The sequence below is a fragment of the Carassius auratus genome, unplaced genomic scaffold (assembly GCF_003368295.1).
Source record: "Carassius auratus strain Wakin unplaced genomic scaffold, ASM336829v1 scaf_tig00029285, whole genome shotgun sequence".
Taxonomy (NCBI): Eukaryota; Metazoa; Chordata; class Actinopteri; order Cypriniformes; family Cyprinidae; genus Carassius; species Carassius auratus.
This window is the reverse complement of record NW_020525757.1, coordinates 199,391-225,031: the sequence shown is the minus strand read 5'-3', so window position 1 is coordinate 225,031 and position 25,641 is coordinate 199,391. Positions and strand designations below refer to the sequence as shown.

Below are 25,641 nucleotides of genomic sequence, written 5' to 3'. Positions count from 1 at the left end.
GGCTAATAAAATGCAATGTGAGCTGCGACTTAAGTTTTTTTTTTTTTTTTTTTTGTACTCTCAAAATGCAGTCTTATACAAGTGTTTTTTGGGGGGGTTTTTTAACAATGCAGCAAACATTTTTTAATATCTTAAAAATACTTTTAAAATGTTGATAGATTTTTTTTTATTATTATTTAAGTAGGCCTAGCTTACATTTGGACTAAATCTGGTGCAAGCTGTAAACTGTAAGCGTTAGATCTCTATTTTTTCCTTTTTTTGAGTAAGGAAAACACTATACTTTATTATTATTATTAAATTATTATTATTAGGCAAATTATAGGCAAATAATATTGTTTTAAAAAAATAACATTATTAACCGGTATTTTTTCCTCCCGAACCGGTTTCGGAACGGTAATAATATCAGAGGAACGTAAAACAGAAACGTTAAAATATCGATTCTACTTGGAGTGAACCGATTTAATTTTTTTTTTCATTTTCAAGCCCTGATATACCATGACATTTCTTCTTTTCATGGCTTCTTTATATCAGGGCTTAGAGGGCCAACTGGACTAAAGAGAACGCATGTACAAGTGAAAATTTAAATCATTATCGTTTTAAAATGTGACTAAAAAGCAAGTAATAATGTAAAATACACATTAAAATAAGTGAGAATAATGTCAGCCCAAGCAACAAGGTAATTACCTTTTCTTCAGTAACAGGAGGTGAATCATGAGGTCAATTAGTCAGCTAGAAATACTGCAGACAAAACATTACATCACACATGAATCTTACAGAATACTCATGAGGTTTATAAAAACAATTGATCTTAACTCTGGTTCTGTGTCAGAAAGTGTCTCATATTCAGCAGAGTTGCATTCCTTTATGTGCAGAGCAAGAATCTGTAGTGGCATAGATTTGGTGTAATTCGCCTAGGGCGGCAGCTCAGCCAGGAGGGCAAGAGAGAGAGAAGGCGAGAGAGAGAGAGAGAGAGAGAGAGAGAGAATTATTAATTTATTTATTTGTTTCACTAGGTTACAATTATGGCACTTCAACAGAATTTTTTAGTAGCTATAAATAAATAAACTTTACATTTCAAATAAAAATTCCCGCCCGGCAGCGCCCTATTAGTAGGTCTATATATGCAGTCAAAATACTTTAATGTATATTCATAAATGTCAAAACTAGTAAAATTATCTGGTCATGAGTAATCGCCTCCGTAGAAGAGCGCTTTTCGCTGCTTAGAGACCATGGGCGCGTATTTGGATTTTTATATGACATCGCATCTCTCAAAGAAAAGGAGAATACAATAGTTCTTCGTGATTGCTTAGGGCTGGAAGAGGCCCTGACTCATGGAGACTCACGGGATGTTGATGGGCATGAATTGTTTGAAGAGCTGACTGGCAGCTGACTGCCCGGGCAGACACCTGGTTGCTGGATCTAAACCACTGGATGCGCTTAAATTCATCTGTGAAACAATTTTCCAAATGTTTTTGTATCATTGAGAGTGCTTCTCACTCTCCCCGTCACTGTGAGATCTGGAGAACGCAGTTTCTCGAAGCTTAAACTGATACAAATTATCTCCGAAGTACAAGTTAAACTCGAGGACGCAATCAAAGCGTTTGCCGCTGCGAAAGCCCGACGCGCACGCTTCTGAAATGTAGGTGTGTGAATGTGTATCAGTCAAGAAAAAATCGAAACCTCCAGTTTTGTGAGCTAAAGAGTTGTGTGCATATGTTTAGTTTTATTCTGTACACTATCTATTAGTCTATAAAACACAAATTATACGCAGCTGTTGCATTGGGTCCCTTTTCATCTTTTTGCAGAATGAAAAAAAAAAAAAACTCTGAAAACATGCTTGCACGTTTTTATTTTAGTGTAATTTCATAGATAAAAAAAAAAGTTTTTAACATGCATCTTTATAATTGTGAATGTGAGGTGGGGGCGGCACGATTGTGCTCTGCCTAGAGCGGCATTTGAGCTTGCGCCGGCCCTGAATACAATGAACCTCAAAATGGCCCCTGACTACTCCCAGTGCTCTTTTTATGAGTGCTAAATACAATGTTGCTGTTTGTCATTGTCATGACTGCAAAACTGAAACTGAAATCTCTTGGTCCACTGTTTGACTTTGCGCCGACTGCTCAACGGACTGCTGACTCTGCCTTGTGCTGGTTTTCCTGAGCGACTGCTTAAGAATTTCAAGGATGTTATGTACAGCTGCAGCATCTGCACCACTGACTGGATCGCTCATCGCGTTCTAAACATAGACAGTAAAAGAAATGGACACAGTGACCCCATTGGAACTCAATTGAGACAAATGAAGCCCAGTTTTAGCGTTTTTTAGCACTTCCGTTTCTGACGCGCAGACTCAAACGAAGCTTGACGACGTCAGCAACCTGTCTGACAGATGTAAATCTTCTAGTAGCTGTGCGTGCAAACTGCCATCGTTAATCTTGCAGAGACGGCGAGCTTGAGCAGGGAGTTCTTTGTCGTGAGTGAGCAGGAGTAAGCATTCTGATTAATTATTTTGTATAGTATTTTAAAATGTAACGCCAGTACGCCATATTAAGTTAATTGCCTGCGAGCTTCTCCTCCTGTCTGTACGGTAATGCGACAGAGAGCCGAGTGGTTATGACGCAATCGTTAGCCTATTTTTTACAAAAACTGTTTATACGGGGCCATAATGTAACATAGAAGGTAATGGAGCACTTTATACATTGTCGTGTATCTTTAGAAATAAATAATGGACAAACAGAGTCTTTAAACGCCTCAGATGTAAAGTTATTCGCTGTCAAAGTGACGCCAAAATGAATGGGAGTCAATGGGAATGCTAACGCAAGTGAAGTTCTGCTAAAAGATGGCAGCCCCCACCTGACTTCAACTTCCGGTCGAGTTCCTTGCCCCTTGGTTCTAAACTGCCAACAGACAGTGAAACCACCGGAAGTGTTCGATCCGCCATCTTACTAATCCCTACCAGCAGAGAGCACCATTGAGTCACATTCAAGCCGCTGTCCTGAAATCAGCCGATTTGAAGCAAATCAGTCAAACTGTCTTTTGTGGCAGTATAAGCGATAGCCTATATTTAAACCGTTTATGTGGGTGAGTCTGTTGTGCACTGACGACACAGGTAACTGATCCATCACAAAATATACCTTATTTCTTTATGAACATGATTATTCAGGAATTATTAAACATGAACGTATTATAATCAGAAATGGATTTTAATATATTAAAATTAATAATACAATTATGTTAATATTGCTGTATAATGAAATGAAAAGCTTAACTTACTATCTGGGAAATACAGCTTTACCTATATCTTTAAATCCTATGAATAAATTCAGATTTCAGAACGAACACTTTGTCTTTTGTTATATGTGTTGAGCTCGTGTCCGTCGGATGTTTATCATGTTCATGAAGCTCGCTACTGTAATGAATGTAGCTTTTTAATAAGTAGGCTAGGGGAAATTTCATGTTTTATTCCAAACATTTAAAAAAAAAATAACTGTTTACATGCCTAGGGTGTTTGTATTGTAATAATGTACAGAGATAATTCATATTTATAAACGCTGACTCGTTAGGTGATGTTTTCTCATTAAAATCATACAAATTCCTATTAATTCAGTGGAATGTTTTTGCACACTAGGGATTACCAATATGGCGGCGTGGCGGCTTCACTTTAATGACGTCATGAGCAATCCAGTTCTATATTATAGATCAGTCTGCACCAAGATTTCTGCCTTGCTGTAGAATAAACACCAGTTTCATATCTGCAATACATTGACATGACCTTGAATATAATAACTGTCCAAAAGAGCAAACAATCAAACTAAATAACATCAGTGTAATGCACTTGTGAATGACAATTAATAACCTGCAATGAACGGTTGCACACTGTAACATGAATAAAACTTGTTCAATGTTATTGGTTACTTCAGTAACCCAAGCTTACTTCAAGCTGCCTGAAGGACAAGCGGAGGTGGAAGATGATGCTGAGCCGTGTCTCTCCTGAGAGCTCATCTATACAGACTGAGATGATCAAAGATCAAATATTATTTACATATTTAGTAATACAAATCAAGGCAAGAGCTTCCCAATATGTGTGCCACTGAGTGACGTCTGTACTTCCCGGTCAAAGAGCACCTGTCTATGAGGCGCAGTGTAGGATTTAAATCAAACTTCGCTTATCAATAAATACATAAAACACCTGCATATACAGTATTGTTCAAAATAATAGCAGTACAATGTGACTAACCAGAATAATCAAGGTTTTTCGTATATTTTTTTATTGCTACGTGGCAAACAAGTTACCAGTAGGTTCAGTAGATTCTCAGAAAACAAATGAGACCCAGCATTCATGATATGCACGCTCTTAAGGCTGTGCAATTGGGCAATTAGTTGAATTAGTTGAAAGGGGTGTGTTCAAAAAAATAGCAGTGTGGCATTCAATCACTGAGGTCATCAATTTTGTGAAGAAACAGGTGTGAATCAGGTGGCCCCTATTTAAGGATGAAGCCAACACTTGTTGAACATGCATTTGAAAGCTGAGGAAAATGGGTCGTTCAAGACATTGTTCAGAAGAACAGCGTACTTTGATTAAAAAGTTGATTAGAGAGGGGAAAACCTATAAAGAGGTGCAAAAAATGATAGGCTGTTCAGCTAAAATGATCTCCAATGCCTTAAAATGGAGAGCAAAACCAGAGAGACGTGGAAGAAAACGGAAGACAACCATCAAAATGGATAGAAGAATAACCAGAATGGCAAAGGCTCAGCCAATGATCACCTCCAGGATGATCAAAGACAGTCTGGAGTTACCTGTAAGTACTGTGACAGTTAGAAGACGTCTGTGTGAAGCTAATCTATTTTCAAGAATCCCCCGCAAAGTCCCTCTGTTAAAAAAAAGGCGTGCAGAAGAGGTTACAATTTGCCAAAGAACACATCAACTGGCCTAAAGAGAAATGGAGGAACATTTTGTGGACTGATGAGAGTAAAATTGTTCTTTTTGGGTCCAAGGGCCACAGGCAGTTTGTGAGACGACCCCCAAACTCTGAATTCAAGCCACAGTACACAGTGAAGACAGTGAAGCATGGAGGTGCAAGCATCATGATATGGGCATGTTTCTCCTACTATGGTGTTGGGCCTATTTATCGCATACCAGGGATCATGGATCAGTTTGCATATGTTAAAATACTTGAAGAGGTCATGTTGCCCTATGCTGAAGAGGACATGCCCTTGAAATGGTTGTTTCAACAAGACAATGACCCAAAACACACTAGTAAACGGGCAAAGTCTTGGTTCCAAACCAACAAAATTAATGTTATGGAGTGGCCAGCCCAATCTCCAGACCTTAATCCAATTGAGAACTTGTGGGGTGATATCAAAAATGCTGTTTCTGAAGCAAAACCAAGAAATGTGAATGAATTGTGGAATGTTGTTAAAGAATCATGGAGTGGAATAACAGCTGAGAGGTTCCACAAGTTGGTTGACTCCATGCCACACAGATGTCAAGCAGTTTTAAAAAACTGTGGTCATACAACTAAATATTAGTTTAGTGATTCACAGGATTGCTAAATCCCAGAGAAAAAAAAATGTTTGTACAAAATAGTTTTGAGTTTGTACAGTCAAAGGTAGACACTGCTATTTTTTTGAACACACCCCTTTCAACTAATTGCCCAATTGCACAGCCTTAAGAGCGTGCATATCATGAATGCTGGGTCTTGTTTGTTTTCTGACAATCTACTGAACCTACTGGTAACTTGTTTGCCACGTAGCAATAAAAAATATACTAAAAACCTTGATTATTCTGGTTAGTCACATTGTACTGCTATTATTTTGAACAATACTGTATACGTATAAATTACTCACATATACATGCACACTAATGGATGTTCAAATCCAAATCCAAAACCCCTTACAATTTAATCACAGGGCCGAATACCAGTTGCCTTGTCAAAAATCTTTATTGACATATGTATCAGGCATAGGAGAGAAACTTGTTGTCTTAGCCAGCTGTATGTTCTTTCTCCGTTTCTCAGTTTCTCTGAGGCTTTAACAGTGACCATAGCTTATATACCACTGACCAAGTTCCTTACAAGGTACAGAAACATGTTGGTTTGTTTAAAATAGAATTTATACTTCATGCTAAAATCAGTTGGTATATTTATACATGCATACATTGGTGGAAAGAAGAAGCCACCCTATGCATCAGTGGAACACATTACATGTACATATGTTCCTTAATGTAGACACTCTCCCTGTGTCTGTCATATGATCCTACATGTTCATGCAGACTTTAACTCATGCAGTAAACTTCATCATGCACTAAAACTTTAAAATAAATATAAATAATATTCAAATAACAAATTTTTTGGTCTTCATCTCCCCCATTCTGAAACTACGGCCGTCAGTTTCACACCATCATCGCCACCTAATGGAGTGATAGTAAGGAGGGAAAAGCAAACCAAAGAACAGAAGACACACAAAGGACAGAAGAATAGAAACATAAGGAATCAGGAATAGAACAAAACAAACAAAATAACCCTAACCCATGATATGTTCCCGCATACTATGTGTGTAATTATAAAGTGAAAGTGACATTCAGCCAAGTATGGTGACCCATATTTTTTTGTGCTCTGCATTTAACCCATCCAAAGTGCACACACACACAGAGCAGTGAACACACACACACACACACACACAGTGAACACACACCCGGAGCAGTGTTCATCATTTATGCTGCGGCGCCCGGGGAGCAGTTGAGGGTTCAATGCCTTGCTCAAGGGCACCTAATGCCGCGTTTCCACCGAAATTACCCGGAACATTTGTACCAGGAACTTTTTTTCCCAGGAACTTTTTTCTCCCCAGACCTGTTGCTTTCTGCGTTTCCACCGCGGTGTAAAGTACCGGGTAGATTAGGCAAATAGACTGGTGACATAGGTCTGCGCGCGTTTCTCAATACAAAGTACCGCTGATAATTTTTTTTTTTTTTAAAGTACGCTGATTTTGGACGTGCATCCTCGGTAGTTGGTTCAGACTTTGTGCATTCGTCTCAGGAGTGTGATATCCGCGACGACGCAAGTCCGGTAAATCTATAAACAGCAGCGTACTTGATAACTTCAGTCTGCTCGTCATGGCTACTGCAATTTTTCTTACTGTATATTTACAATAAAACGAAATATGATATCAAATACCACTGCCTCCTTTCGTTTTCATTTAAGCATAATAACAGCTGCAGAAATGTACTTAGTTCAGGAAAATGTGTATATGCAGCCATTACAATGAAACGAAATATTATATAGATTTGCCTTTTTTATTTTCATTTTAACATATAGATAAATTGAATACAGACCAAAGAAAACCTGTTAGATTTACCCCACAGCTGAATTATATGTTATGTTTAACCACTAAAGACACATCAGAGCCAGCGGCACATATCAGAAGGTCTATCCCAGGAGAGGCTGCTCTCTGCGGATACATGAGGACTGAGATCCCGCTGATCGAGTGGAGCTCACCGTCGCAGAGATCGGCGAAACACATTTTTTAAATAGACATGATCTTCATAAATAAACCATAGATTTGAGTTTTAAAAAACTACTTCTCGCCTGAAATACTTTTAAAATTACATTTCATGACACAATAACAGTAATATTTGAAAATTATCCGAATAAATGGTGGTTGAATTCAACCAATGCTGCATGAACTCAGATTGCTTTGGCTACTGCAATTTTCCCCTCAGTATATTTACAATAAAACGAAATAGGATATAAAATACCACTGCCTCCTTTCATTTTCATTTAAACATAATAACAGCTGTAGAAATGTACTTAGTTCAGGGATTATTGTAACGTTATATAAAGCCATTACAATGAAAGAAATATTATATAGACTTGCCTTTTTATTTTCATTTTAACATATAGATAAATTGAATACAGACCAAAGAAAACCTGTTAGATTTACCCCGCAGCTGAATTATATGTTATGTTTAACCACTGAAGAGACATCAGAGCCAGCGGCACATATCAGAAGGTCTATCCAAGCTGAGGCTGCTTCTCGGCGGATACATGAGGACTGAGCTCCCGCTGATCGAGTGGAGCTCACCGTCGCAGAGATCGGCGAAACACATTTTTAAATAGGCGCTGTCTTTATAAATAAACAAAAGATTTGAGTTTCAAACAACTACATTCTCGCCTGAAATACTTTTAAAATTACATTTCATGACACAATAACAGTAATATTTTGAAAATGTTGATCCGAATAAATGGTGGTTGAACTCAACCAATGCTGCGTGAACTCAACCAATCAGCATGTTTAGCGCCAAAGTCCCGCCCCCGAAAGTTCCTGAACTTTAAAAAAGTACCACCTCGCCAGCAGGGACTTTCTGGGGGGCATTTTTTTACCCGGAACTTTTATTTAGTTCCTGGTTCCTGCGGTGGAAACACACCAAGTACCGGACCAAGTCCCTAGTTCCTGGGTAAAGTTCCTGCGGTGGAAACGCGGCTTAAGTCATGGTATTGAAGGTGGAGAGAGAGCTGTTCATGCACTACCACCCACCCACAATTCCGTCCGGCCCGAGACTAGAACCCACAACCCTTCGATTGGGAGTCCAACCCTCTAACCATTAGGCCACGACTTCCCCCACATATGTCTATGTGTATGTATTTAAAATGAACCCCAGTTATCTAAAGGAAAGGAAAAAATAATAAATCTTCACCAGTGCCTGGACTTGTCCGGTACCTGAACTCCTCCAGTTCCTGGCCAAAATAACAAACTAACATAAATACTGATGGTAAAGAATCCTATCCTATCCCTTGGGGTTGAAAATCAGTAAGCAGGTGTTGATTGTTTGTGAGGTTGTGTTTGTAAGTGTGCAATGTATGAAATATCCTATCTTACTCTATATTTCCCATGCTCTGCTTTATCCATATGGTTAGAAATAACTAGTTTGGTAGGTTTAATACCTCTCCTTCTAGTAACACATATTATGATGTGTATTATTAACATAAACACAAGAACTCCTACCATAGTAAGAACTATCCAGTCTGACCATGATAAATTCCCTGGAATTTGTGTTAATTTCCTTTCAGACAATAATTTAGCTACTCCATTTGCTATGACAATATGTCCCTTTGCTTGAATTCCTTCCTCTTGAGCTGCTTTGACAGTCTTTTTGACTATCTTAACCATTTCAAAGAGTTCATAATTCCTTTCCTCCACTAAATCATTATTCCACCACTGTGGTTCTACCTGCAGCAATTGCACGTGTGGAACATGTATTCCACCTAAATGAAGAGGATAGAGAATTTCAATGCAAAATGGATCAGGAGGAATTGGACACAACTTCCCCCCATATATCATATTTTCACTTATTCCATCATGTAATATACACCACTGTGCTTCTGACACCTGCCATGCACCTGTGGCTTGATCTAAAGGAACTACCTCCCAAACTGCAGATCCATTTAGAGATAGACTAAACATTGTAGAACATGAACAAATTACCAACTCATGTTCCTCAACACAACAGTCTGTGGTAGAAATCATCGGTGGTTTCCCCTCAGCCCAATATCCATTTTTCCCTAATCTACTTACTGCATTTCCTTGTCTAATTCCCATTGATTGGAATTTACTAACTGTCATTATGTTGCGCTTTTCATATTGAGGCCATACCATAATTAAAGGTAGTACTCCAGAACTTGTTAAAGATTTCTCATCTATTGCAATTTTAAATAATGGAATATGTTTAGCAGAAGTTAAATTAAGTTGATTACCAAAAACCAATAACAAAGATTCAGCTATTCGTTCAGGAACTTGACCCATCCGAATAACTTGAACATCTTCCACCATTTGATCCTTTAAATTTTGAGCTAAAAATAAACACGCTGCATGGTGTGTCTCAAAATTAGATGATTTTGCTAATGCGTCTGCCAATTCCTTTGCAGCATTATTAAGATGTTGACCCGCTGCTATAATATGTATAGAACCCTGAAGAGCTTCAGTAAGTCCTTTCCCTGACATTTTTCCCACCCACTGAGTATATTTACTTAATTGACTCATTTGAGCAGTATTACTAATTGAATTGACAGAACCAAATACCCCCGCTATATCTCCCCATATACTTAGAGGTTTACGATTTTGACTACTAAGAGGATCTTTGGAGGTATAATATTTAACTTCTTCTTCCAACCAACTCCTTATTTTAGTAAAATTTCCACAATAGGACTGATCAAAAACAGTACGCAGAGACATCAAATTATAATTGATACGTTGTCGCACCATGTGGGCTTCATTTACCAAGGTTTTGGTTTCTTTTGGTAACAAGATACCATGAACTGGCACATTAGTTGTATTAGGGCATGTTTTAGCTTTGTTTGTCTTTTCTGCAGAGAGATAAAAACACCGTCCAATTTCCCCATTTTCTAGTTCAGTTTCATAATAATTGTTCTCATCTTCTGAATGCCATACTCTTAAATAATTTCCCTTGAATCTTGTCGTTCTGGAGGCAGTATCTCTTAAGAACCCCTCACATGGCAACACTATGGGATAAACACACCCTCGATCCAACGAATCCCATATTGTAAGCATGTGAGTACAATTCAATATGAAATTCATTTCCACATTAGAAGAAGTTATGAGGTCTAACCCCACAATTTCACATTGTTCTTTTGAACAAATTTCTTGTCTTTGACCACTATTCGAATATTCCCCATTTTGAACTGGTCAAATTACTCTACTTTTGTAACATTCATGGTGATAGTTACATCCACCATAGATGCCCTCTCGATATTTAGCAAGATCTTTATCATTACTTGGCACCCAATCCCATAATCCCCATTTGGAAATAAAGGGTAGAGTAAAATGTTGACCAGATTTCAGAGTTGCATTCTGAGTTATTCCTTGAACCCGAGGAGTCCATAAAGCTTGACTTCCTTGGTAAACACCAAATAAAATTAAAAACAAGCATACCAGTGATGTTGTGTATCGAGAATAACTTGCAACCAACCATCTATAATCAATGTCAATGGAACTGATTCCTGAAAAGGAAGCAGGGAAATCATTAAACATCACTTCTTGTTACCCAATCTTTAAAAGTAATGGATGAACATTGCTCAATTTCAGGCCATAAGCTATCGCTGTCATTTTGTTCATTCACTAAACAAGGCTTAACTTGTGACCAATGGTACCATCTATCTTTTCCTACACCCTTCCCTTTAAGGCACACACTTGTATCTGTTGTTAAAAGTATCTCATATGGTCCTTCCCACCTAGGCTCTAAACCTTTCCTAGCAATTCGTTTGACCATAACAAAACTACCTAACTCGGGAATGTGTGGAATGTCAGTAGTGGTGTGTTTTTCATCCCACTGCTGCTGAGCTTCTCGCATCTTCTGGATGTTTTCTTTGGTAGCTCTGTCCAGCATAGTGAGATATCTCCTTAACTTTTAGACAGTCATATGGATGGCTCCCTGTCAAGGCAGGGATTGAAAGTCGATTGTCCCTTTTATTCTTACTCTTACAGAGGGGCACTTATTCTTCTTTTAGGTGCAAAATTCCCTCAATGAGCTGATGAACTTGTTCAGAAGTCCCTCAATGAGCTGACGAACTTGTGCTTCAGTCCACGTCTTTCCTCTAGATGTTTTATCATTGTTTTTGGCATTTACCTTTTTAAATGATGGGGCTTTACCTTCAGCTCCACAACCTTTAGCCCAACAGTCTTTTATGATGTGGCCAGGCTTTCCACAATTGTGGCATACCTTCAACATCTTCTCTGCATCGCTGTTGGATTGAACGAATGCCACTCCTCTTCGATTTGGCCTGTTTCCTTCATCCTTGTTTGATCTAATAGCTATCTCTAGACGACCAGCCCATTGCATAATTTGGTCAAATGTTTCTCCTGGATTGACTCCAAGTAATAAGGCTTGTTGATATTTTGTGCTAAAACATCCACTAGTGTGTCAGTAAACTGTACATCATCTCTGTCTGGTTCTTTCTTAGCACAGCGAGACCATCTTTCATAAGCATTCCATTTACGCAGGGCATATTCATCTGGAGATTCATATTTTTGCTTAATCAATGTTACTGATGTGAAAGGAATCTTACCGATGCCCAGGGTATTTTGGATTTCTTTTCGGAACTCATCTAAGGCTCTCCAAAGCCCCAGGGGTCGTCCCTGGCCATCAACCCACAAGTCTATCCATTGGGGTGTCATTATTGACGCTGGCAAGCGTTCCCATCTATCTCTTGGGATTTTAGCTTTCACATTAGTGTGTATGTCTTTTAGAGACATTTGATGTGCTTCAACCAAGGAATCTAATTCTCACCAAAACTCTGTGTTTGGATCTTGTCTCTTCAGAGGAGGCAAAGCTGTAAGAATGGCTTGACGTTCTCCTGGTGTGAATGGTCTATCTTCCGTCATTATTTCAGATTGTAATTCTTCCTTTTTAACAGCAGGTGAAGAGAATTCAGGACCGACCTTATCAACTGTGATCATGTCATCTTCTCTTGTCTCATCACCCCAATCAGAAGCAGGTGCTGGTGCATATCGCGACATGTCTCTGTTTGGCTGGGCTGTTTTGGATCTGGTTATTACTGGAGCAGCCTGTGCGGATGCAATAAGTATTTTGTCAACTGGCCCTCCATTTGGCTTACTAGAAACTTTACATTGTCCAGGCAAAGCTGGATAAATTGGGTTGTATGGAGGAGGCATTACAGTTTTTGCTGAGTTTACTGGTTCTTGCAAATATTTTCTTTCAGCCTCGGCTATTATATTTGTCCAATCTGGATCAAATGAATCATCAATGATTGTGTTATATTTTTCTGAACATGTAATAGACATGATTTTATTCAACTTGTTATATGCTTCAATCTGAGGCTTCATTGCTTCAAAAAGTGAAACTGGACTCCCATCTGAACTGCAACAAATACCACCTTGCTTGACAATCCAGTTAGCTGCCAGGATCGGAAAGGCTTTCAACTTGACTGAGTCTTTTTGGATCATGAACCATTTAAACTGTTCATCCAAAGAAGCATCAACATTCAGTCCTTTCTTTAAAGTCCTAACTTTGCTTGCTTCTTGTTCTTCTTTTCCAAGTACCAAGCAGATATGGTTCTGCTGTTGCAGCCAGTCTCTGTCATTTTTGCAGAGGATCTGTGTCTCAGGCTCTCAGCAGCAGGGATATATTTAACTCTGTGTGTGCATGTGAGTATCGGTGTCTGTGTGTGTGTGTGTGCTGCTGAAGGGATGGGTCCTGCCCTCCCTTCTCTTCCTTTCTCTCTAGCTGACAACTCAAAATAAAACAAAGAAAGATAAAGAGAACAAAGTTAAATCCTAAATATTCCTATAATTCCCTTTTTTCCTTTTCAGTTGAGCTGATCTGTCTCTTTCCCAAACATTGAACAGCTTTACTGTCAAAATCAGAAGGCCCACGATTCTAGCCACTATAATTCATAAAGGTACTGTACCTTTACTTTATCGTGTTTAAACGTTTTAGGGTTCCCAAAACAGCACTACCTTTAGCGCAGACCCGCCACTTTAAACCGCTCCTATTCTAATAACTTATAACTTTCCCACACGTGCGGCTTTTTAGTATAGACATGTTTTAGAGTTTTACCTGCCCCTTATTGCAGACTCGCCACATTCTACCACTTCTAATCATGTAATTGCTAAATCGCATTACGGCTTGTTCTCCTGAAAATTTGACTAAATGGTTTTTTACTCTAAAAGATCCACTTTTACCAGCTTCATTCAAATATTTTGGAAGTCCACTGATCAGAACAACTCAATTAGTTACATCAAATTGAATTTCTCAAATTTAGCTGTCTGACAGATTTATTGGCAACACAACTGGTATTTTAAAATTACACAGTCCTTTTCAGCAGTTACAAGGTACAGAAACATGTTGGTTTGTTTAAAATAGAATGTTTACTTCATGCTAAAATCAGTTGGTATATTTATACATGCATACATTGGTGGAAAGAAGAAGCCACCCTATGCATCAGTGGAACACATTACATGTACATATGTTCCTTAATGTAGACACTCTCCCTGTGTCTGTCATATGATCCTACATGTTCATGCAGACTTTAACTCATGCAGTAAACTTCATCATGCACTAAAACTTTAAAATAAATATAAATAATATTCAAATAACAAATTTTTTGGTCTTCACCACCTCTCTCCTATTAGACACAGGACATATATATACATGGCACTACTGCTCGGTAAGTATGCTCAACGGCTCGCAACCCTCCCTCCCTCCCCATTATAAGCATGAGCACATTACTGTGCACCTTCTGGCTGTCGTCTTGTTTGTTTCAGATCATTAAGGCTTCCAAAAATCTTAGCTGGTATGGACCTCACTGTCTTAATTGTTATGTTGTAATACTAAAACCATCACAATCATCGGGAAGGAGGGGGCGGGAACCGGCGGACAATCAAATCAAACTTTAATAATCAAATAAACACAAAACAGCGCAGCAGCCCCACACGGCCGTCTGCCGCGCACAAACAAAACCAAAACACAAACTAAAATCCAGGCCTGGAAAAATGTAATTTTTTATGTATGCGCGAGTGTTTTATGGATGTGTATGTGTGCATCGAGTTTATATGTATACACAAGTTATTCACAAGTGTGTATGGATATATTGCTAACATTATATGTATTGGTATCGATTTCATATGTGTTCACATGTATTTTTTGAACATCCAGTAGTATGCATGTATATGTGAGTAATTTATTTGTGTATATGCACATGTTTTATGTATTTATTGATAAGCGAAGTTTGATTTAAATCCTACAAGGTGCCTCATACCTGTCCAACAAAAGCTCACCATCCAATCAGAGTAGATCACTGTTAAACCCGCCCCCATGAGAAGTTTGTGTCAAAACACCAAACGAAGTGCGAAGTGTAAGTGAAATCTGTGGCAATGCATTCAGAATCCACGATTAGCGAAAACTAATCTTTGAAAAACATTAAAGAATGAAGCATATTTAAGATAAGAGCCTGTTACATTTGTGCGACTGAGTTCATCTTTTCTTTTTCTTTTTGTATGTTCTTCTTCTTTTGTAATGCCATATTTTTAATAGATTCTGAAAAAATTACGTTAATTTTTTTAAGCAAATATTATTCCATACAAGACAAGTAAAAATAAGCTTTGAAAGTGCATACTAACAACTGTAACCAGAAGTGGGTAAAAAACTGTACTCAAGTAAAAGTAAAAGTACTTATAGAAATATTTACTCAAGTAAAAGTACTAGTCTGAATAGTTATATATACATACATATATATATACAGTCAGGTCCATAAATATTGGGACATTGACACAATTCTAATCTTTTTGGCTCTATACACCACCACAATGGATTTGAAATGAAACGAACAAAGTTGTGCTTTAACTGCAGACTTGCAGCTTTAATTTGAGGGTATTTACATCTAAATCAGGTGAACAGCGTAGGAATTACAACAGTTTGTATATGTACATCCCACTTTTTAAGGGACCAAAAGTAATGGGACAGATTAACCCTCTGGAGTCTAAGGGTATTTTTGGGGCCTTGAGAAGTTTTGTCATGCCCTGACATTTGTGCTTTTTTCAGTTTCTTATAAATATCTAAATGGGTAAAGTCTAATATCACTGTAATCAGCACAAACTGGGCTATAATAATATGTGAAAGGCATGCATGTACATGATTGTATTTTTGAGAAAAAAAAATGTTATGCATGGTTAGTGAAAAACTAAAAATGTTAAATCACTTGAATAAGGCAATAAAACACATACATAAAATTGGTTGCCGGAAAAGTTGAGAACTGGAGCTTGTAGCCTAGAATTTTTCTTTCTGAATGATGTGAAAATCATCTTGTTTACTCATTCACAGAAAACAATATATTGATTTAAATTTTCTAAGACACTTTTTGTTGGTAAAAGTCATATGCGAGTAGGCGTCAACTATCATGAATATCATTGTGATTTACACCTGAGAAGACAAAGACCCGCATAATGAGCCTCCCATTCAGCTGTGCCACTGTGAGGGAGGACTTACAAGAAAGAATGTGAGAACAAAATAAAAGTATATAATTTTAGTTTGTAGTTTATTAAGAATATATTTAATTATCCCACAACATAATTTAATATCCACTTGGGGGAGCAGTTAAACAGTTTATTAGGAACAATCAAAGCTGACTTTCAAACAATTTTTTGGCATCCTTACTTCAGTCACACAATCCTTCAGAAATCATTTTAACAATCTTATTTTCTACCAAATAAACCCCATTTATTATCATCATCATTATTATTATTATTATTAATGTTGAAAAGAGCTGATAATATTTTTCAGGTTTTTTTAGGGGGAATAAATCGAAAGAACTGCATTGTTTTTACATTTGTTAGAGTTATCTCTATTTGTCACATTTATATTATTTACATCAAGCTTTTGAATGGTATAGTATTGTATATTGTTATTGAAACTTAATAATGTTTCACTTGATTATACGTTTAGTCAGGAATTATAGTTTGGAAAAAGTCTTTGGAAAAAGTCTGACTAGTAAAATGTTTACACGTTATGTGAAAACTAGTACAAATAAATAAAAAGAGACTTACTCATGTTTATGATCTCTGCTGAATAAAGTGCTTCATTCTTTTTTCTGAGGAAATCCATTTCTCAAATCCTCAACCACACCACATCTTTTTGGGGTGAATTATGTCTTATTCCTCTCATCGCGAAGCAAACAGTAAAATAAAATAAAAACTTGAAGAACAGTCTGTCTGCTTTGTCTTCTGTGTGGGCGTATTCAAGCCGCGCGCTTCAGTTTGCGTTAAGCGCGGGGGCGTGGTCACATTAGATATAATGAGCGGAGATATGAAAAACAGACATTGCGTTGTTTTCATATGGATTACTTTATCTCAGAATATTTGTTTTCGGCAGCACTTGTTTAGTTTAAAAGTAGACATTCCAGGCTTTCTATAGATATCTCTCTCATGTCTCTTCGTTGAGTATTCACGGAGTTACAGTTCATTTTAATGAAATGTTTGTACATGACGATCAGCGGAGACAAAGACTGTAGACAGCGCACCTTGTTTGTTAGCTTTATTTTATAAGTGCACAAAGGTTTTTTGTTATTATGTCTGTATCCAAAAAAAACTAGACCCTTTACGGATTCGATTGATGTATTGCTCTTATCTGTACGATTAAAACTGAAAGTGTAATTTAAGTTCTTTTCGGGGTTATTAGGAGAAAATGACTCAAAACGCATATATGCGTTAATCGACTCGAAAGGGTTTTAACAATCATAAATCAAACTTTAATTTTTTAATACTTGGTTGCAAATCCTTTGCAGTCAATTACAGCCTGAAGTCTGGAGATCAATTAGACATCAGCGTACGCTGGGTTTCATCCCCGGTGATGCTTTGCCAGGCCTCTACTGCAACTGTCTTCAGTTCCTGCTTGTTCTTGGGGCATTTTCCCTTCAGTTTTGTCTTCAGCAAGTGAAATGCATGCTCAATCGGCTTCAGGTCAGGTGATTGACTTGGCCATTGCATAACATTCCACTTCTTTCCCTTAAAAATCTCTTTGGTTGCTATCCAAACACCAAACTACCCGGAAGATCATGGAAAACAACTGTGGTGGATGATCGAAGAATTCTTTCCCTGGTGAAGAAAACCCCCTTCACAACAGTTGGCCAGATCAAGAACACTCTCCAAGAGGTAGGTGTATGTGTGTGTCAAAGTCAACAATCAAGAGAAGACTTCACCATGTGAATACAGAGGGTTCACCACAAGATGTAAACCATTGGTGAGTCTCTAAAACAGGAAGGCCAGACTAGAGTTTGCCAAACAACATCTAAATAAGCATTCACAGTTCTGGAACAACATCCTATGGACAGATGAGACAAAGATCAACTTGTACCAGAGTGATGGAAAGAGAAGAGCATGGAGAAGGAAAGGAACTGCTCATGATCACCTCTTCAGTGAAGCATGGTGGTGGTAGTGTCATGGCGTGGGCATGTATGGCTGCCAATGGAACTGGTTATCTTGTATTTATTGATGATGTGGCTGCTGACACCGTCTGAAGTGTCTGAAGTCTGAAGTGTTTCGGGCAATATTATCTGCTCATATTCAGCCAAATGCTTCAGAAATCATTGGTCAGCGCATTACAGTGCAGATGGACAATGACCCGAAGCATACTGCGAATGCAACCAAATTGATTTTTAAGGGAAAGAAGTGGAATGTTATGCAATGGCCAAGTCAATCACCTGACCTGAAGCCGATTGAGCATGCATTTCACTTGCTGAAGACAAAACTGAAGGGAAAATGCCCCAAGAACAAGCAGGAACTGAAGACAGTTGCAGTAGAGGCCTGGCAAAGCATCACCGGGGATGAAACCCAGCGTACGCTGATGTCTAATTGATCTCCAGACTTCAGGCTGTAATTGACTGCAAAGGATTTGCAACCAAGTATTAAAAAATGAAAGTTTGATTTATGATTGTTAATCTGTCCCATTACTTTTGGTCCCTTAAAAAGTGGCATGTACAAATTCAAACTGTTGTAATTCCTACGCTGTTCACCTGATTTAGATGTAAATACCCTCAAATTAAAGCTGAAAGTCTGCAGTTAAAGCACAACTTGTCCGTTTCATTTCAAATCCATTGTAGTGGTGTATAGAGCCAAAAAGATTAGAATTGTGTCAATGTCCCAATATTTATGGACCTGACTGTATGTATGTATATATATATATATATATATATATATACACATAATCACATAATCCTTCAGAAATAATTACAATATGTTGATTTACAATCAATAAAGTTCTTTTTATCTTTCTATTCATCAAATAATCCTAAACAAAATCTCACAGGTTCCAAAAAAATATTAAGCACCAAAACACTTTCCAGCACTGGTAATAAATCAATATATTAATTATATTTTGAAGGATCTTAACTCTGAAAACTGGAGTTACAGCAGATGAAAATTCTGATTTGCATCACAAAATAAATTATATTTGAAAGTATGTATTATATATGTATAAATAACCTCTGACACAAAGAAGAGAGAAAACTCCACACATAACCCCTAAGTTACCGAACATCTGAACATAACGAACCAAATTCACATTGATGCAAAATGTAAACAAATGTATATTTCTGCAAGCATAAATATTATGGAAATATCATTATTGATTGTGTCTAGGCACAAAACGATCAGTCTGTGCAATAAACTGAACAGTATTTATATCATATTTTACCTTTGATTCACCACAATGTCCAAACTGTCCTGAGCGTGTTTTCTACAGCAGGTGCGTGAGGCGTCTTCTTCTTTTTGCTTTACGGCAGACTTAAGTTCATTACTGCCAACTATCCCTGTAACTTTATCTACAATCTCAATTAGGAGTGAACTTTGAGAGTTTCAGCTTCTGAGGATCTAGCCACAGTGAGTCTCTTTCCAATCGCAGTCCTTAGGATCCTTGACCGTGAGTTCCCGCCTAGAGCTGGAGTGTGCAAACTGCATTTTACACGGGATTGCTTCTCCAACACAATGGAAGTGAAAATGGGCTTCTCCACACAGCTCGCACTGAAAAGTGACGCAGTGCCGATCGCGATGCGGTAGTTAAGACCGCAGTTAGAACCAGCGGCTTGAATTGATAAGGCTCAGGCCCTGGCCCCGTGTCCACAGACACCTCGACATCCTCCACTTCAGGTGAAGGTAAGGGAGAAAAGTCTTCTACTTCAAATGAACGCTCTGTTGCAAAGCTACTTGCGTCACTACAGTCACTCTCCATTTCAGCGATTCTGACAGCAGCTGTCAGTTAATCTGTCACTGCGGGTCTCAGGTTCACCTCGGTTCATCCCCTCTATCTCTGCTGTGATCTGCACACTTTTCAGCATTTTTCAAATATTGTCAGTGGGTGGAGTCAGGCTCTGACCAGGGGTTTAGTTACCCTTTAATTAGGAAAACAGTAGAGCTGTAGTCAAGTCCAGCTTTGTCGAGTCCAAGTCAAGTCAAGTCCAGGACTAGTCGAGACCGAGTCAAGACCGAGTCCAAATGAGAGAAAAAAGGGTCCTCTTCAAGACCACATACTTAACTACTGATAATGTATGTGATGCGAGAGACAGCATATCTCCTATTCTAAGAAAATAATTGTACATTATTATTTGTAATGATCAAAAAGCATAAAATAAAATATCCAGGTAAAATAAAATATATTTCAGATTCATACTTTTCAAGGGCCCTCTCTTCCACTGGGGCCTGGTAATGAACACTGGTTTTACCCCCAGTCCGACCCTGGGAGCTAAACTATAAAGGACACTGGCCCTCTAGAACAGAGTTTGGAGCTGTAAGGTCAAATTATTTTTATGTACTTTATTTTCATTTTATTTACTTAATAATGCTGCTTTTGCTGACATTATGTCTGTGGTCAAAAATGACTGATGCCTTGGCACAGTGCACAGACACACGCAAAGTTCGGGATATGACGCATGCGCACAGCAAGGCTAGAAGTGATCCGTTTGGCTCTACTGGGCATGCGCACATAAATAAAGTGAAATTTTTGTCATACTGTACTAGTGCTTGCATAGACTACTCGGCGCCGAGGCAATCTAACGGGTAGAAAATTAAATTAGAAACATCTAAACTTTTAAGGTCGCAGCAAGTGCACCGCTGGTCATGCACATCCTTTCCCGGAACAATACTGAAAGCTAAGATGGAGAAACAGATGATCATAGCTGTACAAGGAAAGCCATTTTTTAAATGAATCTATTAGCAGAGCTATTGAAAGGGATGTTTAGTGCTGGAAATCCATTTATTCTTTGCTGAAACTTATGCGTCATCATGGAGAGCGGGTCATGGTTGCCCAGCAACAGCAGACGCCACTGGAGCGCAAGCGTAGAGTGCAGGCTACAGAGTGCTTTGGAAATAAGGAGAGCGGCGCGCCTAGCGTTTTCCACACGTTTTCAGTCGCGACATCATGCAAATGTGGTTATGTTTTGAAGGAGAATTTTTTTATTTTATTTTTTTGCTGGACTCGGTTGAGACCAACTAGAAGACTTGGCGAGTCCAGTGGCCAAGTCTGAGACAAGTCCGAGTGCACATTCAACGAGTCCGAGACAAGTCCGAGACGACAGAAAAATGTCTCAAGACTGGACTCGAGTACTACAGCCCTAGGAAACAGTGTGTCAATACTGCAAAATGACAGTTAACCTGCACAAAGATGCCCGCGTCCTGAACGCCTTTCAACTTGCACGTGTCAGTGTTTATGAATAGATTAAATGAAACGGGACAAATTTAATCTTGACAATCCATATATCATTATAAAGATCTAAGCCTCAAGCATCGACGACAGATCGCTGTTTTTCAATGGAAAGCTTATAAAGACTGTATTTGCTACATTTGTGTAAGCATTATCAAATCCGGTTGATAAAAAGTCAAGCCCAAAGGGTCTTCTTTCCAACGACACCAAAATTATGTTTGTAACACACTAAAGTAGGAAATTGTTACAATTATAAGTTTGGTAGAGCACTTTCATCTGTGAGTCCCATAATGGGGGGTGCTTGCTAACAGGTTAAAGGCAGTTCATCACTGAATTCAGTGATTTCATCATTCAGCTCAATTAAGCTCATTGATATCGATGTAAATGAAGTGAAAAAACCTGGTACTTTAATATAAAAACTATTTAAAAACATTACATGATTCAAAAAGTTGACAGGTTCGTATCTTGAGTATTAGTAACTTGATATGATCCATTATTTTGCTTTTTTGCTATTTTCTTCTTTACAAAAATTACAGCTATGACAGTAAATATCAGTAAACACACTCCACACACACTCAGAATCACTGTCAGTAAAGATGCTCCATCACTGCACTCAGCATCAGTCGTATCTGTTCCTTCTCTGATTGTTGTCTTGTGTAGAGATTCACAGCTGTTAGAGAGAGATACAGAACTCAAGATAAACTACAAAAAATATCTCTTGAGGAAAACATCTAGTGAAGCAATTAAAAAAAAAACATTTAATTTAAGAAGGTGTCAGTGTTTTAAAATATTAATACTTACTCTGTATGCAATATGCAGAATGTACCATTGGAATATGAACCAGCAGGACAGTGCTCACACACTGTATCTCTGAACTCTGTTCCTATACAAATACAATTAAACACACAGCATCAGTACATGAGCAATAAACACAGTCTCACAGACGATCACATCAGCATTCAGTAGAGCATCTGACACTAAATTAATCTTCACATAACTAACAATTTACTAGATATTTTCAGGTCCATATATAAGGAAACACAAGCAAGCAATGTCTATCACGAGGAATCACTTAATACTTTCTCTAGGTGAAATAAATAGTAAAGCTGCTTTGTAACAACATACATATTTCCATAATTGAGTTATTTAATAGAGAGTTATTCCTCTCAGTTTGTATAGATGTATATTAAAAGACTGACCTGTTTGGTTGATGTATTGTCCAGGTGAGCAGGATGAATGTTTCTTGGCTCTTTTACAGTTATAGAGCGAGTCAATACAGTAATAACCAGGAAGAGGTCCACACACTGTGTCTGATTTTAATGTACATGCCTGTTTTACTGTCAGCCCATTACCTTCAACAAGAAAGAAAACTAATGAATCAATTGAGTCAAACAGCTAAAAGGAAAAAAATACAATATATTTGAAAGCATGAACCCATGATGAAAAAGTTTTACTCACTCGTATCACACACAGAACAGGGCAGACATTCTGTTAATCCATTAGGAATATGAGTGTAAGTCCTGATGGGACATGAATCACATGTCGTGCTTGTGAACTCATCACAGTGTTTATGAACTCGCTTTCCTAGACAACAAAGAAATTACCAGCACATTTATTATTGATTTAAACATGCCATATGTACAAAATTTACATGTATTTGTAACTGTACATGTTGAATTGCAGGTAATTATATTCCTATAAACTGTGTAGATTTAATAGGGTCATATAATGCCCATTTTCCGCAAGTTGATATAATTCCTTAGGATCTCAATGAAAAGTCTGTAACATAGTTTGGTTATAATTTCTCATTGGTTGTGTAAAACAACACCTTTTGTACCCTGTCAAAAACAGCTGTTCTCAGCAAGCCGTTTTGTTGCATGCTCCTTTAAATGTTAATGATCTCTGCTGACTCCACCCCTTCTTTAGAGCTGCTCTCTGAGGGACTGTTTACTTAAAACTGCATTCATTGTAAAATTTGCTAATTTGCACATTATTATAAAAAAATAAAAAAAACGTACACAATTCTACTGTAGGTGAATCTGGATCACCAATGATTCACACGATATAGACGCATTTAGTAGATCAGAGGTGCATTCCCTTCAGAGACAATTTTTAACCACTGTATCTTCAGTGGCTCAGATGTCAGTAATTGATGACTGCTATGTTCATTATTTCATCAAGAACTGTCATTCTTGTCTAGGGGTGGGAAAAAAATCGATATTGCAATATATTGTTGTGCTCTCTGTCGCAATGAATAATCGATACACTAACGCCTAATATCTATATTTTATTACAACACAAAATGATCAATTTACCCGTTGTCAGTGTCACTGTCACTACCCAATATCTACCATTCTGTTTGCGGGGGGCGCTGTTCGAGTAAATAGGGGTAAAGTGGCGCAAACAGCGGCCGGTGAAGAAAACAAGTTAACTAACAACAACAGAGAATTGCAGAAAAAAGAGAAGCGAGAAGAATGGCGGAAAACAATAAAAAACTAATCAAAGACCCACCCGCTAGTTTCCACTCTAAAGTGTGGAGACACTTCGGGTTTTATGAGACAGTCGGCGGAAAGGCACTGGATAAAGACTATGCAATCTGCAAGAACTGCTTTGCAAAGATAAAATATAACAGCAACACTATGAATCTGCAAATGCACCTCGTTCGCTATTACGGTGAACTACTCTCAGGTGATAATGAGGGCAAACCAAGTCAGCCGACAATCACTACTGCGTTCAAAGCAAAGCTCCCCTTTGGGTCGCCGAGGGCACAGAGTATCACCAAGTCCATCCCCGAATTTATTTGCAAGGACCTTTGCCCTTACAGCGTGGTCGAGAATGATGGATTTTGCAGAATGTTGACAACACTGGAACCGAGATACGAGATACCGAGTCGTCGGCACTTTACAGACAAAGTCATCCCTGCATTGTATGCAGATACCAGAGCCAAAGTGGAGGGTGTGCTCCGGTCTGCTAAACGAGTTGCACTAACCTGTGATGGTTGGACGTCAAGGGCCACCGAGTCCTTCGTAACTATTACTGCCCACTTCATAGACGACAACTGGGATGCCCAAAGCTAAGTCCTTCAGACTCGGGCTATGAATGACAGTCATACTGGCGCTCACATGGCAGAGGTGCGTAAGAAGGCTGTAGATGAGTGGAAGCTCACCGAGAAAGAGCCAGCAGTGGTGACTGACAACACAGCGAATATGTCCGTAGCTGTTGAGATTGCTGGATATCCGAACGTTCGCTGTTTCGCTCATGTTTTGAAACTCGCGGTGCAGCGTGCCCTCAAACTGCCAAATGTCGCTCGACTGCTCGGGAGAATTAGGAGAATTTGCACATTCTTCCACAGGAGCACCTCAGCAGCTGAGGCACTGAAGAGGAACCAGAAGATGTTAGGCCTTCAGCACCACAAGCTGATAACTGATGTTGTTGTCCGATGGAACAGTGCCTATGAGATGATCAGCCGGTTTCTTGAGCAACAGCCAGCTGTTACTGCTGCCCTCTTATCTCCAGAGGTAAGGCATTTATTGTTTTGTTACTGAATTGCATATGATAACTGTAATGTGTTATAAAATATTATTGTTAACATGATATATATTTTGTTCCTAAGTGTAAAGTGCTTTTTCCTGACTTCTTGGTCTGGATTAATAAGGAATATGTGCCTTATAAAGTTTAAACTTTTGATTTCATTCTGTTCTTTTCCTTCCTTCTTTAAAGGTCAGAAAGAATACCACTGACATCTCTACCCTGACTGATGGAGACATCAAGAATGCAGAAGAGGTTGTGAAAGCCCTCCATCCAATACTGGTAGCAACAAAGAGCATGTGTGAGGAGAAAAGTTTAACTGTTTCCATCATTGCTCCTCTTCACGCCCAACTTCTGAGCGACACACTCAGCACAATTGAGGATGCCCCTCTCGTCAAGGACATAAAGTGTGCCATCCATGGAGACCTATCAAAGCGCTACATGTCTGCAGAGGAGAAAAACTTCCTCTACGTTGCCTCCGGCTTAAACCCCAGGTTTAAGTCGATGCTCTTCTTGTCGCCTTCAGAAGTGCAGGAGACGTATGCCATGGTTGTGTCCAAGGCTGCTGCCCTGATGGTAATTACAACTTGTAAAAACTGAACAGCAGTTACTTAGGTCATTGAAATTCTCATTGTATTTGTACCTTTTAATCTTTCAACTCTTGCACTGCTGGTAGAAAAATGTCATCTAACCATGTGCAAAGATGTGTTAAATTTTAAAATGATTAGGGGCTGATGATTTCTTGTTGTGATGAACATGTTATTTCACTAATAACAAAAATAACAATTAAGATGTGCCAAATGTTTTTTTTTGTCTTATAGGGGAAGGCAGATGTGGGAATGCAGTCTGATGGTAAAGTAGAGGAGGGAGGAAACACTGAAGAGAGTGGTCCTGCTGAT

At 38.5% G+C, this 25,641-nt stretch overlaps 1 protein-coding gene across 1 annotated transcript in view; it reads right to left on the bottom strand.

The window, feature by feature from the left end:
• Nucleotides 1-21,599: 21,599 nt before the first annotated feature.
• The window catches only part of LOC113079802 (tumor necrosis factor receptor superfamily member 14-like), a 40,789-nt gene continuing 36,747 nt past the window's right edge, over nt 21,600-25,641 (bottom strand). Inside the window, exons 4-7 of the mRNA XM_026252026.1 lie at nt 22,673-22,798; nt 22,414-22,566; nt 22,016-22,097; nt 21,600-21,884 (exon numbers count right to left, since the gene is read on the bottom strand). Coding sequence (XP_026107811.1) covers nt 21,656-21,884; nt 22,016-22,097; nt 22,414-22,566; nt 22,673-22,798 — 590 coding nt within the window. The 3' untranslated portion in view covers nt 21,600-21,655. The remainder of the gene's footprint in view (nt 21,885-22,015; nt 22,098-22,413; nt 22,567-22,672; nt 22,799-25,641) is intronic.